The 14,869-nt window shown below is 42.6% G+C and overlaps 1 protein-coding gene across 5 annotated transcripts in view; it reads left to right on the forward strand.

The window, feature by feature from the left end:
- Window positions 1-14,869, forward strand: part of cdh22 (cadherin 22) — a 736,258-nt gene that overhangs the window by 576,831 nt on the left and 144,558 nt on the right. Inside the window, exon 8 of one of the 5 annotated variants that reach the window (XM_078555428.1) lies at window positions 6,277-6,299. The exons of the other annotated variants lie outside the window; for them this stretch is intronic. Coding sequence (XP_078411554.1) covers window positions 6,277-6,299 — 23 coding nt within the window. The remainder of the gene's footprint in view (window positions 1-6,276; window positions 6,300-14,869) is intronic. 5 annotated transcript variants of the gene reach the window in all.

Genomic DNA, 14,869 nt, shown 5'->3' on the forward strand with positions numbered 1-14,869 from the left:
GTAAGGCACCCACTAGCCTGCCTACCCTGAAGCTGACAAAGGCCCATAAGTAGCCGATTAATGGCCACTTAAGGACCTCAATCCGCCTCAACTGCCATAATACACTGGGCAGTGTAAGACGAGCGAGAGTGGGAAGGCCGTTTTTTTCCAAAGTTGGTGAAAAAGGTGGGAAGGAAGTGGGGGCGCATCCTTTGGAGGGCGTTCTGTGTGCATCGGTGGCATCTCCTGCTATATCATACCCTCTCTTTGTGCCTCCCAGCCTGACTTCCAAAAGTACCCCCACCCAACAACTCCCTCACCTCTCTCCCTAGTGCCTAATCCCTCCCTGCCCCCAAAAAAGTTCAACGTACCTGTCTCTGCAGTCCATGACACTGCTTCCTGGGGCCTCCTTGCTGGCCCAGCAGCGCTCACTACTCTCTTTTGGTACTGCTGGGACTGCAAGAGCTGCCCCCCAGTCAAATTGGCCAAAAAGCTCTCTAGGCCGTGACTCCCTTACACTGAGGGGCGGAAGTGCGACCCTCAGCTTGTTTATGCACTTTTTTAAAAAGTAGGTCAGTTTGCAGCCAACTTGTCTTCCATAGATGCGAGCCAATAATCACCACCACCCCCCAACACCCCCAGACCTTGAAAATTCAGCCCATGGTGCCCAAGTGCTGTAGAAACTAGCCTGTAATTATTAATGCAGGAATCAGGATTAAACAATATAAACCCATTCAACAGTTGGCACACAACAAATCAAATTTCCGATATTATCATTCTACCAAGGGCAAAATGCATCTTTTGGACTAAAGCAACTGAAGTTATAGAAACACTGGGGGAGAGGTGGTTTCATCTTATCCTAATTCAGCAGGTGGGAAATCCATCGAATCAGGTGCAATAATGCTTCTATTCTGCACCCATTATTCTCCACTGGCTGCAATGTGATGTTAACATTGCTCCCGGGGAAGTTGGTCAATGAGGAAATTATCTGCCACCAGTGTCCCACAAACAGAGTTTGATCACCATGCTTACTTCATGTCATAGCTTTTTACATTTCACAGTTGTATTAACTGTCACTCAAGACACAGGCAACTTCCATCAAGAGCACTCGTTTTCAGCAGCTTAATACATTCCTATCCAATTTCTTTGTCCACTATTCTAAAAGAGGTGTCAGCCCACTTAAAGTAAGTAGGTTAAATGCTGCAACAAAAGAACAGACAATAAAATTGCATCTCAATGGAATCACCCAGCATTGTCTCAAGGTCACAGGCAATGTACCAATGCATTTTGTTTTGTGAATCTACAGCTGTGTTACCATTTCCTATCATAGAATTAGGGAGCACAGGGAAGGCCATTCAGCCCAACATGCCTGTTCCGACTCTTGCAAAGAACTACCTAATTGGTTTCACTCACCAGCTCTCCCTTGCTGTCGGCTGGCATCAGGTGCTTCTAGATATTGCACATTGAGACAAGACTGTGGAAACTCTGTAGAGTTACAGATGAATCCCTGACATTAATGTGTATTTAGTGAATCATACTCAGTGTGGCATTTATATTTGGTTATCTGTCAGATTAAATCCAACAGAATGAGGCTTTCGTGCCCGACATCGGGTCAGGTGGATTATAGAAAATAAACTGAGGCAGAAGACTTAAGCAGTACAGTTGTGAGTTACATTAACTCCACAATAAGTGAGTCACCATTAATTATTATCTCTGTAGGTATTTTGTTTATACGACATATATCTCCATTATATGTTTATGTGTAAAGTTCATAGCCTGTTTCTATTCCAATTTCGACAAGAAGTGGGATGGTTAAAAGCTTTAATACATTGATAATTGCAGTTCATTAAGACATCCCAGCAAGGCTCTCAGTGTTCAAACTGGAAATCTTAGATATGGATGAAAAGGAAGGGTGTGGGACAATGCAAGACAGAGCAGAGAGGGAATGGGGGCAGTGACAGGGAGAAGCCAGGAAACCTTGTACTGCTATAACAGACAGACAAAGTCTTGGTTTGATGTCTGACAGTGCAGCCCTCCCTCAGTACTGAATTGAAGTATCAACCAAGATTATATTCCCCAATCCTGGAGTGGGGCTAGAATGTAAACATTTCTAATTTTGAGGTGAGAGTGATACCTATTGGGAAAACAATCTAAAAAATGTTAGATGAATGTAACCCTTAACAACGGAGGCTGAGATTAATCCCACAGAATCTGACTCCGATTATAACTCAGAAGGTACTAGCAACTAAACTACATTTTATTAATCACCTCATCAAATATACTACAACTCTGAGGAGAAAGAATTTCAGTGCTGTCTGCACTTTTAATATCTCACATAAACACTTAAAAATCTTATTTGTCTGAGGAGAAATACAAGTACATGACAGGAGGAATATCAGTGACTGTGCCTGAGGTCCTCATTCTGATCCCTCAAATTTGGGGTAGAGTGATTTGAAGTCACGGCTTCTCCTTGTGAAAGTATGGAGTGGTCTTGGAATTCAAATTACTTTAACATGAAAATTGTTGAATTGGGAAGTTCTGTTAGGACCAATGAAATGATCTCTTTTCCAGAGATCAACCCTACCTTGCCTTGTAACATATTGTTTAATCACTTCTCTCTCCAAAATGTAACTCATCCTCTGTCTAGTCCATCTACACAATTTGCTTCAATGTCCTTTTTAGTCCACTAATCTATTATGCCACAGAATAATCATTCCCTTTACATTTAAAATGACCATAGGCAAATAACTGAATTTTGTAGTAATTGCAAATTAATTTTAAGCCTATTTAATTTTTAATATGACTTTTTAAACGAGCAAGTGAAATGGCCTTTGGATAAACTCCAACAATATTCTCCTTTTCTGAGCAGTGTCAAGTTTCCGTTTATTTAGATTATGTGACAACTGAATCACAGAAATGTACCAGTTAAACTTTTTATGATTCTGCAAATTGTCTGTTTAATGCTCAAACAGACATTTAAAAAAAAACTACCATTGATCTTTCTGCAAAGACAGTAGTTATTTTTTAATGTCTGTTATGTAAGCTTTCATCTGAAAGCCACTCTGGGTTACATGTTAATTATGACAACCTTATTCCCCAGAAAATCAACTGTGATAAATATTCCATTGGCACAATTGTTTACATCAGTTTCAGTTCCACTTTTAAATTAATCCCTTTCAGGGCGATATAAGGAATAATGTACCTAAGCAGATATTATAAGACTGACAAAAGAGAGGGTCGCAGAATAGGAGAATCAGTATCCATATAGATAAAAAATTGGCTTAAGAACAGAACAGCAAGTTGCGGTAAATGATTTAGAACCCCTCGGGCGGTACAGCTCAAAATGAATGTCTGCAAATGATTGTAATATTCATTTATTGTATTGATGCATTTCGTGATACATGTTGTAAAAGTTGAACCTGATCGTACTTTGATGATGGTGATTTTGAAATGGTTTGGAATGTTCTTGAAGATATTTTATGAACAAAGTATATTTTTGCAAAAAAAAGATTATTTTTCAGAATGGATGATGTTAGACAGTGGTGTTCTCCAAGGGTCAGTACTAGGGCCACTGCTGTTTTTTTCACGATGTATAAATAGCTTGGACCTTGGAATACGGAGTAGAATTTCAAAATTTGCCATGATCCCAAACTTGGAGGATTGGCAAACAGTGTGGATGATGTGAATTGTCTGCAACATGACATAGATAGGCTGGCAAATCACATATGGAATTTAATACAGAGAAGTGTGAGGTGATGCATTTTTGCAGCAGGGATAGGGAGAGACAATATAGACTTAATGGTGTAGTTTTAAAGAGTGTGCAGGAACAGAGGGACCTGGGGATGCATGTGCATCAATCTTTGAAGGGATAGGGCATATTGAGAAAATGGTTAGCAAACCATGTGGGATCTTGGGATAACTAAATAAAGGCATTAAGAATAGAAGCAGGGAAGTTATGCTGAAACTTTATAAAGCTCTGGTTAGGCCTCAACTGGAGTATTGCATCCAGTTCTAGTCACCACACTTCAGGAAGGATGTGAGGGCGTTTGAGAGGGTGCAGAAGAGATTTACCAGAATGGTTCCATGGATGAGGGTTTTAATTACAAGGTTAGGTTGTAGAACCTGGGGTTGTTCTGCTTGGAGCAAATGAGATTTAGGGGATATTTAATTGGAGTGTCCAAGAATATGACAGGCTTGGATAAGTTGGGACAAGTAAAAATTGTTCCCTGTAGTTGATAGTACAAGGACTAGGGGACACGGATTTATGGTTTTGGGCAAGAGTTGTAGGTGGAATGAGAGGACGAGCTTCTTTTATGCAGAAAATGGCAATTCCCTGGAACTCGCTGTCCACGAAAGTGGTGGAAGCAAAAACAATCAATGATTTCAAAAGGAAATTGGATGGGTACTTGAAGGAAATGAACCTGTCGGGCTATGGGAATCGAGTGGGGGAGTGGGACTGACTGGATTGCTCTTCAGACAGCCAGCATTGGCTCAATGTGCCGAATGGCCTCATGGGCCATCAATTACTCTATGGGCCGGATTTTCGCTAATGAGGCAGGAAGGCCAACTCAGGAAATTCCCAACTCGGCAGATTCATCTGCATATAAAGGGCACCCACATGCAGTATTTTTGCTCTGGGGAGGCAGGAATGATTAGGCTCACCGTCTCTGGAGGCAGGCCTGAGGCTACAACAGAGGCAGACGGATGGCCAGATCGCAGGCTAGGCAACCCACCTCTCTTTACTGGGACATCAGTCCAGTTTTAATGATGAATGTCAGGCCCTCGAACCCTCACCTCTTCCCCCTCCCCGCCAACTTCCCATGCCACCTCCATGTCTCCTCAGATCTCCATGATACTTCCATGCTCCCTCAGATCCCTCATGCCAACTCCATGCCCCCTCAGATCCCCATGGCACCTCCATGCTCCCTCAGATACCCGATGCCAACTCCATGCCCGCTCAAATCTACCCATGCCTCTTCCATACCCCGGTGTATCCTCCATAGCCACTCACTCAGTATCCATTGTAGGTAGACCTCATGATGTCTTTGAAATGGATTTTCAAAAAGCCCTTTTAACAGTCTAATCTCATTCTAACACATCATACTGAAAAACTCTCCTTCAAAAAAAGCCATTCCAAAAAATTTAAATGCCCTCAAGTGCTCAATCTATCATAAAATCAAGCAAGTATTTAATTGAGCATGTCATAGACAGCTAATACTTGAATAATATATTTTAAAACCGTTAGTTGAAATATCTGTGCAGCCACCTGCTAAGATAATTGATTGTGGGCTTTTGAAACTCTGCCAAACATTCATAATCACCACAGCTATCAGAACAATCCATTTTGGCTTACAGACAATGGAGCCTATTTAAATTTCACAAATATTTGCTTAAGATTTTTTTAAAGCTACACCAGATGCCCTTCAATTAATGCACTCAGCAGCAGGTGTATGGGCACTTTTTCTCTAACTGACAGCTACTGAACATTTTTCTTTACTTTTAAAGAGTTCTGGACTTTTAAATCACTTCAGATCATTACACTAGAATTCCCAACCAATGTTTTCTTCAGTTTTGAATGCATAAGAGCATTTTTCCTAATAGGCGAAAGATCCTAATGTATGTCAATGCTTATGCAATGTGGATGAATGTAGTGGTCAACTTATCTTTGAATAAGAGCCTTATGATCAATCACTGCAATAAAACACATATACCTTACGATACCGCATCTGACTATTGAAATGAAGAACAGATATCTTTTGTATTTCAAAGCATATCAATGAAGGAATTCCAGGACCAGGTGATTATTTTTCTCATTCCACATTTAGGACTGGATTTCCCCATGGTTCACATCTCCCCCTAAGAGACCATGGACCACATATACTTACTTAAGGGGCCAAACTGCACAAAAATTTTGAGGTGGGTTGGACTGCCCAGCCCTGAAATGGAGCTGGCAGGGGCTGCATGCAGGAGCACGCTTGTCCTACACCATCAAAAAATAGCTGGAAATGGGAATGAAGTTCGGAGTCCCAGAATTGGATCCCACCCACCATTTTTAAAGGACCCCCAAACCAACCCAACTCAGCAAAAATCTATCCCTATGATTCAATGCAAGTGAAAATGAGTGAGTTTCGGTACTAGGCATGAAGACTTTTAAGGTTTATCCAATCCTTCAGATATTCAGTATTGAATTTAACACTGTTATTCAGGGGTCTTCGAACAGTTCTACAAATTTAGTAGCTGTGATATAGATCAGAAAAGCCCAAGTGGGTTCCCTGATCTTAGCGGTGCTACATTTAGCCTCAGAACCCCAAACCCAGCAGGTATACAAGGATAATTAATTTAGATTTCCACACCTCTTTGTTGCAGCCCAGGCTGAAGAGTACACATGGGCATCCAGTGAGAATAGAGTCAGCTTTGATGGTGATGCCACCCAAGGCAGGCTAGACCACTGATGTAGTCAGTCAAGAATAACAAGCACTCAGGCAAGGTGACTGTCTCCCAAGGAAGGACACTTCAGGAGGGGGGAGAACAAGTGTGGGAAGAAGAAAAACACCAATATGTCTCCCTGCTTTGTGAAATGCATTGTATATCAGGTCAGAGTTCTGGATTTACTCTGACTAGGCTGGCATTCCCTTGAAGATTACAGAGTAATCTGATTGAAGTGCTTAAGATGATTAAAGGCATTGAAAGATAGGTATAGCGAAAATAATTCCTCTGGTGGGGGAGCCCAGAACAATAGACATAACCTTAAAATTAGAGCCAGGACATTTAGGAATTATGTCAGAAAGCATTTCTTCACACAATAATTAGTGGAAGTCTGGAACTCCCTGCCCCAAAATAGTGAAGTTAATTGAAAATTTCAAAACAGGGATTGGTGAATTTTTGGTAGCGAAGTGTATTAAGGGATATGGATAAATGGAGTTGAGGTACAGATCAGCCACAACCTAATTAAATAACGCAACAGGCTTGAGGGCTGAGTGGTCCATGTCCTATGTAGTCACATGCCCACAGCAGTTTTCTGCAATGCAGTTTTTTTTTGCACTATTCTGTAAGCTCAATATTAAAATTCCAATCTGGAGAAAAGCTACCACAATAACAGCACTTGGTGATGTCTTTCATGGATTTTTGTCATGATGTCAAAATGTTTCAAAATATTTTGCTGATGGCACTGAAAACAAAGAGGTTTTTAACAGTGTGGATAGGAGACGATGATGTAACTGTGTTGAAATGTTTTGAGACATTCTAAGACACTATTTAAACATGAGTTATTCCTTGCTTTCAAATGACATTTTCCTAGCAGTTTACTGGCTTGATTGTATGAGGGGAGTGAAACATAAGATCCACACAGGGTGGATGTGGAAAGGATATTTCCTCTTGCGTGAGGATCTAGAACAAGGGGTCACTGTTTAAAAATAAGGGGTCACCCAGTTAAGACAAAGATAAGAAGAAATGTTCTTCTCTCAGAGGGCCGCGAGTCTTTGGAACTCTCTTCCTCGAAAGGTGGTGGAAGCAGAGTCTTTGAATATTGTTAAGGCAGAGCTCGATAGATTCTTGATAAGTAAGGGGGTGAAAGGTTATCGGAGGTATGTGGTAATGTAGAGCTGAGATTACAATCAGATCAGCCGTGATCTTATTGAATGATGGAGCAGGCTCGAGGGGCCGAGTGGCCTACTCCTGCTCCTAATTCGTAAACTTGTATGGGATTGTAATTTTTGTGCCAAGCATATAGGAGATATCAAACACCACTGGCCTCCTACTTGCAGCTTCAATAACATTATGGGAAGAATTCTCCCCACGTCAGGGGGGAAGCTCAGGAGCGGGCGTGTGCAGGCGCACCTCCGATCGGCACCCCTGATTGGGGGCCCGCCGCCATTTTATGTGGGCGGGCCAATTAAGTCCCGCCCAGCGTGATGTCCACCAGGAAGCGCTATGCACTCCCTGTGCGAGCAGTGGGGGGGGTATTCCCTAAGCTAGGAGTGCTCTCTTTCACGTATGCGCACAAAAAAGCGCACTCATCTCCCTGAGGCTCAGGGAGATCAGCACCAAATTCAAAAATGTGAAATATAGAAAAATAAAATTTCCTTGACATGTCCCCTCATGTGCCACTGTCACATGAGTTGGGACATGTCCATCACTTTTAATTAAACTTTTATTACATTTTTAAAAGCCTACATGAAACCTCATCCCACCCGTGGATGAGGTTTCATGCTTTTTCTGAAGTCCGCCAGGGCTCCCGGCCTGCCCACCAACATTAAGGTTGGACGGGCAGGTCCTTTAACGAGTTCAATTACTTTTTAAATGGCCCCAATTGACCGTTGACAGGTCGGTGGGCTCTTAGCTGATTCGGCTGCACCCCCGCCGACCTGAAAATTGAAATGACACAGGGTGACGTCGGGAGTTCCGCGAAGGCAAGCCCCCCGACCTCAATATCCTGCCCCATGTTTTGTTTAGTCTTGAACTATCAGGGAGATTTAACCCACCCTGATCACTTCTGTGATCACATTCTTATCCCTACAATCTTAGGCAGGGGAGTTCTTCCAGTGTCCTGGTCAATATTTAAACCACAATCAACATCACCAAAGACAGATTGTCTTGGCATTATTACATCACTGTGAAAGCTCACTGTGTTTTGTACAACAGTAGATACACTTCAAAAGTACTTCATTGGGTATCCGAAGGTAATGAAAAGAGCTATTTAAATGCATGTGATATGATTCCTGTAAAAACTGTTAAACTTTTTTTTAAAAGAAAGGAATCCTCACAATGCCAATGGAAAGAAAACCCTTGGACAAGGTTTTACTGTAACATACCAATTAAAATCAATTTTAATTGAAACATTATTTAATAGGTGAAGAATATTTCAAATAAAAAAGGTAAATTTTACTTTAGATAGTTGATACAACGAGATGCCTCACATAATTATAAACACTCAATTTACTTCCCGTACAAATCTGAGGCCACATGCAATCTCATGGTCTTTCCAACTCTGCCTTCATTTTGTAGTATCTCTCACTTCCCATCCAGCTGTTTCAGCCCTTAAGCCACATTCATCAGCAACCGGATTCCATCCAAAGTCCCCAGACACAGTTACCATCAACAAAGTGCACACCTACGAACCCTCTCTCACTTGGGCAATGACAGTCCTGATAGCACAGAATCCTCCAGAGACTCTCTTCTTCCATCCCTTTAAATGGTCTAGTGGACTCTGACATCAACAGGAGCAATGAGTATTTTCCACATACAGTAACACAGTTTCAGCTCTAGTCTCAGATATTTGCTTCAATATCAGGATGTTTTTGAAGATTGCCAAACAGAAAAATGTTCCATTTGGAGAGACCCTAGCCTGTTTTCTCTTTGCACCAAATCCCAGTGTTCTCAACTGCTAAACCCAACTCTACTGCAAATAGTTTTCTACACCCTTTCCTTCTTAGCTCTTCATCCCCATGGCAACACCAGATCTCATGGGCATTTCTTGGGACCTAATGATGTAATGACCAGGAAACCAATTAAACCGCTTTGAAAAATATTCCCCAGTCCACTATGATGTTAAAGGGACATTGCACAAAAAGAAAATATGTGCTTTCCAAAGCACATGGGTCCTCACACATGTTTTTCTTTCTCGTGCAATAAGCATGTTATCAAGTGTTGCAGCCAACTTCAAAATGCTTGGAAAGGTAAATAATTTTTAATAATCCTTTCTGGGTGCAAAAGTCTTTTCTAAGGTAGTACTCCTTTTTACACACTAACTACATAGGCTGAAGCAAAAATCTGTTGAACCCTCAGTGCCACCACAACTATCAGGACCAAGAAAATGCGACACAACAGTCACATTAAACTTTATAAAGATATGAACTGTTGCTATTATTGGTCTTCAGCTGCTATCTCCTGTAGCACTGGATTTTCTAACACAATGGACTATGACGATCCTTTTCATTTATTTTAAATTAGATTGTCCCTGGGACAAAAAGCACACAGTTGAAATGATACTGGCCTGTTATCTGGTAGTTGCATAGTGCTTTACAGGAAACCTTCAAACCGGGAGAATAATGCAGTTCAATCACTCTTCAAAGATCCAAGCTTCAGTGCAAATGCAGCTCATGCCTGATCTTATTTGCAAAGGGAAATCTGTTTTATTGTCATGAATAAATTATGCTGACAAGCACAAAAAATCTGGACAAATCCAACCTGACCGATTACCGCCCCATCAGTTTACTCTTCATCATCAGCAAAGTGATGGACGGTGTCGTCAACAGTGCTGTCGAGCGACACTTGCTCAGCAATAACCTGCTCAGTTTGGGTTCTGCCAGGGCCACTCAGATCCTGACCTCATTACAACCTTGGTCCAAACATAGACAAAAGAGCTGAACTCAAGATGTGAGTTGAGGGTGATTGCCCTTGACATTAAGGCAATTTGTGACCGAGTGTGGCATCAAGGAGCCCTAGCAAAGCTGGAATCAATGGGAATCAGGGGGAAAGCTCTCCACTGGTTGGAGCCATACCTAGCACAAAGGAAATTGTGGTTGTTGGAGGTCAATCTTCTCAGTCCCAGAACATCACTGCAGGAGTTCCTCAAGGTCGTGTAGTAGGGCCAACCAGCTTTATAAATGACCTTCCCTCCATCGTAAAGTCAGAAGTGGGAATGTTCGCTGATGATTGCACAATGTTCAGCGCCATTCACGACTCCTCAGATGCTGAAACAGTCTGTGCCCATATGCAACAAGGCCCGGACTACATTCAGGTTTGGGCTGATAAGTGGCAAAGTACATTTACACCACAATGACCATCTCCAACAGGAGAGAATCTAACCATCTCCCCTTGACATTCAATGGCATTACCATTGTAGAATCCCCCACTATCAACATCCTGGGTGTTACCATTGACCAGAAACTGAACTGGACTAGCCATATAAATACTGTGGTTACAAGACCAGGTCAGAGGCTGGGAATCCTGCGGCGTGTAACTGACCTCCTGACTCCCCAAAGCCTCTCCAACATCTACAAGGCACAAGTCAGAAGTGTGATGGAATATTCTCCATTTCCCTGAATAAGCTCCAACAGCACTCAAGAAACTCGACACCACCCAGGACAAAACAGCCCACTTGATTGGCACCTCATCCACAAACATTCACTCCTTCTGCCACTGACGCACAGTGGCAGCAGTATGTACCATCTACAAGATGCACTGCAGGAACTCACCAAGGCTCCTTTGACAGCACCTTCCAAACCCATGACTTCTACCACCTGGAAGGACAAGGGCAGCATATGCATGGAAAAGCCACCACCTGCAAGTTCCCCTCCAAACCACACACCATCCTGACTTCGAACTGCATCACCATTCCTTCACTGTCACTGGGTCAAAATCCTGCAACTCCCTCCCTAACAGCACTGTGGGTGTACCTACACCACATGGACTGCAGCAGTTCAAGAAGGCAGCTCACCACCATCTTCTCAAGGGCAATTGAGGATGGACAATAACTACTGGCTTAGCCAGTGACGCCCAGATCCCATGGAAGAATAAATGAAATAAACCTTTTGTTGTTGTTTTTCTGGGTGGAAAATGGACAGTACTCATTTTTTTTGTTTCAGTGTGAATAGAACAACAGCTTGCATATATATGCCATTGATGTAGTGTTACATCCCAAGGGATTTCACAGCAGCACAATCAGACAAAATTTACACTGAGGCAAAGAAAAAGTAATTAGAACAGGTGGCCAAAAGTTTGGTCAAAACCAAGTTTAAGGTGTGTCTTGAAGGGGAAAGGTGAAGATGCTTACAGAGGAAGTTGCAGAGCTCAGGGCTTAGACAGCTCAAGTGAGGGATGGATAAGAGGCCCAAGTTGGAGGAACACAAGAGTTCTTAGATGTTACAGAGACAAGGAGGAGTGAGACCACAGAAGGATATGAAAACAAGAATGAAAATTTTAAAATCAAGTCATTGATGGACCTGGAACCATTATAAGTCAGCATTGATTGTGGTATTGGGCAAGCACACATTTAATACTATCATAGCAGTATGCCAAATGTGGGTGCTGTTGAGGTGGCCAAGTTAGTACTATTGTTGGGTTGATCAGCAGACACTTCTTAAGTGGAAAACTTTTAGTTTATTTACAAAGGTACTCATCAGCAACTACACGTGTGCTTTCACTTCAAACTCTACACTGCTAACTACTAACTACAGAGGTAGGCCGTGCTATTCTCCTATTGGGTACTAAAGATCATGTGATCTTCCTTAACAAGCATTATTCTTAAAGGTATTTTACACACTAAATAAAACCATAATTACCAAATCCCCTCTCCTTTACTTGGATATACAATTTATATTTACAAGGACAATTTTCTCAAGACAGCAAAATATTTACATTGGTAAGTAATTTACAAGTTCAGTCTTTCTGGGGGTTTTATTATACGTATAGGGCATCTCAGCTCTACAACTTCAGATGATTTGTCAGGAACCTCTTTTTCCAGAGTTACCTGAACATCAGGTGCTTCGGTGGGCACCTATCCTGTATCCTCAACTCTCACAGGAACATCAGATATGGCTGTACTGAGTTAAGTATCCTCAACAGGAAATGCTGACCCGGTCATGAACACTGGTGGAATCAATTCTTGGTGATCTGTTTCTCTCTTCCTTAGATGATCCACATGGGCAGGATTTTCCCCCCATCGGGGGCGAAGTTGAATGGTGGGCGTGCATGGGCGCGCTTCCGATTGGCGCCCCCAATTGGGGGCGCGGCGCCATTTTACATGGGCGGGCCAATAAAGGTGCGATGTCCGCACGGAAGCACTGTGCGTTCCCTGTGCAGGCAGGGGGGGATTCCCAAAATCGAGAGTGTGCTCTTTCGCGCACGAAAGAGTGCAATAATCTCCCTGAGGCTAAGTGCTGCCTCAGGGAGATCGGCCGTTCTGTGACAAAATTAAAAATAGAAAAAAAAGTCCTGACATGTCCCCTCATGTGACACTGTCACAGGAGTTGGGACATGTCCATAATTTTTACAAAAACTTTAATAAAATTTTTTAAAACCTACATGAAACCTCATCCCGCCGGTAGATGAGGATTCATGCTTTTTCTAATTCCCACCACGGCTCCTGGCCTGCCCTCCTACCTTAAGGTTGGACAGGCAGGTCCACTAATTAGCCAAATGACTCTGTCAATGGCCTCGAATGGCCATTGACTGGTCGGCGGACGTGCAGCTGATTTTGCTGCGCCCCTGCCTAACGGAAAATTTAAATGGGGTGCGGTGACATTGGTAGTTCTGCCCGACATCTCAGCAAGGGGGCCCAGCCCCCCGCTCGCCGACAGGAAAATCCTGCCCCATGTCTCCATATGACTTGGCCTTCCACCTCCATGTGGTACGATAGAGGTCCAGCCACCACTTATTTCACCCAGTAACCACTTTGGTCCTTCTCCAAAGTTCTTCAAATATACCATGTCTCCTACGGTAAATTTTCTCTCATGTCTACGCCCGTCGTGTCTAGTTTTCTGGCTTCCCTGATTCCTTTCCACCTTCCCCTCTAAATTCAGCATTATTAAGCTCAATCTTGTCCTGAGACGGTGTTTCAACAATAACTCAGCAGGTGTGACACCTGTTGTTGTGTGACAGGTGGTCCTATAATGCAAAAAAAAGTGTGCTAACTTGGTTGCTAAGGAATCTCCAGTTAGCTTCTTCATGCCTGCCTTGGATGTTTGACCCGCCCTTTCGGGCAGTCCATTTGAGGAAGGATGGTACGGTGAAGTTTTTATATGAGTGATAACATTGAAGCTGATAAACCGTTGAGTCTCAGCACTTGTAAATGCCATGCCATTATCAGAAACGACAACTTCTGGTAGTCTGTTAATGGCAAAACTTTGATGTAGCTTCTCAATTGTAGCAGTTGACGTTGGTGACTTCACCTCAAATATGTCCATCCATTTTGAGCAGAAATATTGTTCCCATGAAAGGTCCTACATAGTCAATGTGTAACCGCACCCATGGCCTTCCTGCCCACTCCCAACGGTGTAACAGAGCTGTTGAAGGCAACTTTTACAGTTGCTGACATTGCACACAATTCTTCACTAAACTCTGTAATTCACCATCCATCCCAGGCTACCATAGATAGCTATGGTCTTCATTTGGGATATTCCTGAATGTGCGCTGTGTAGTTCAATTATAAGTGGATCCCTTCCCTTTGGAGATACAATCACTCGTGCTCCCCACAATAAGATGCCATTCTGGCTGTTTATTTTATGCCTTCTGTTAAAGCACGGTTTCATTTTGTCAGATACAGGCTCTTGTGACCAACCATGAAGCACTTGTTCTCATACTTGAGATAGGACTGGGTCCCAACTTGTCCAGTCTCTGATCTGTTGAGCATATACTGGCGAGGAACCTAAGAAATTTAACAATAAAACAAGTTCCTGTGGAACTGGGGCATCCTCATTATTTTCTTGTAAAGGCAAACAACTAAGTGCATCGGCGTTTGCGATTTGACCTCCAGGCCTATGTATGAAAGTATATTCATATGCTGCCAGGATTAAAGTCTTATTTGTGTTTCTGTGTCTTATTTCTATGTGCCTTCTTCTTTCCAGCTTTGACTTTAATCTCGGCCTTCTTTTTGACTTCAATATTGGCCAAACTACTCTCAGATGCAAGCTTGATTTGAATGAGCTCAGTGGTTGAGTCTCCCAAAATTTCATCATTTGTCTGCATCTTTGGGAATTCTGTGACTTTTGCTTCCAAGGCCTTTTTGGCTTCATTTTGCTGATTCTTCAACTCTTCCATCTCTTTTTTGTACTTGTTTGCTGCCTCCGGAAAATTGAGCATTGTTGTGTCTTCTCTGCCAACTCATTCTTCACTTTATTCAGAGAAGTGCTGAATTCGTTCTGTTTCTCTTCATACTTTTCCAGTGGTACGA

This window comes from Cetorhinus maximus, chromosome 13 (assembly GCF_964194155.1).
Source record: "Cetorhinus maximus chromosome 13, sCetMax3.hap1.1, whole genome shotgun sequence".
Lineage (NCBI taxonomy): Eukaryota > Metazoa > Chordata > Chondrichthyes > Lamniformes > Cetorhinidae > Cetorhinus > Cetorhinus maximus.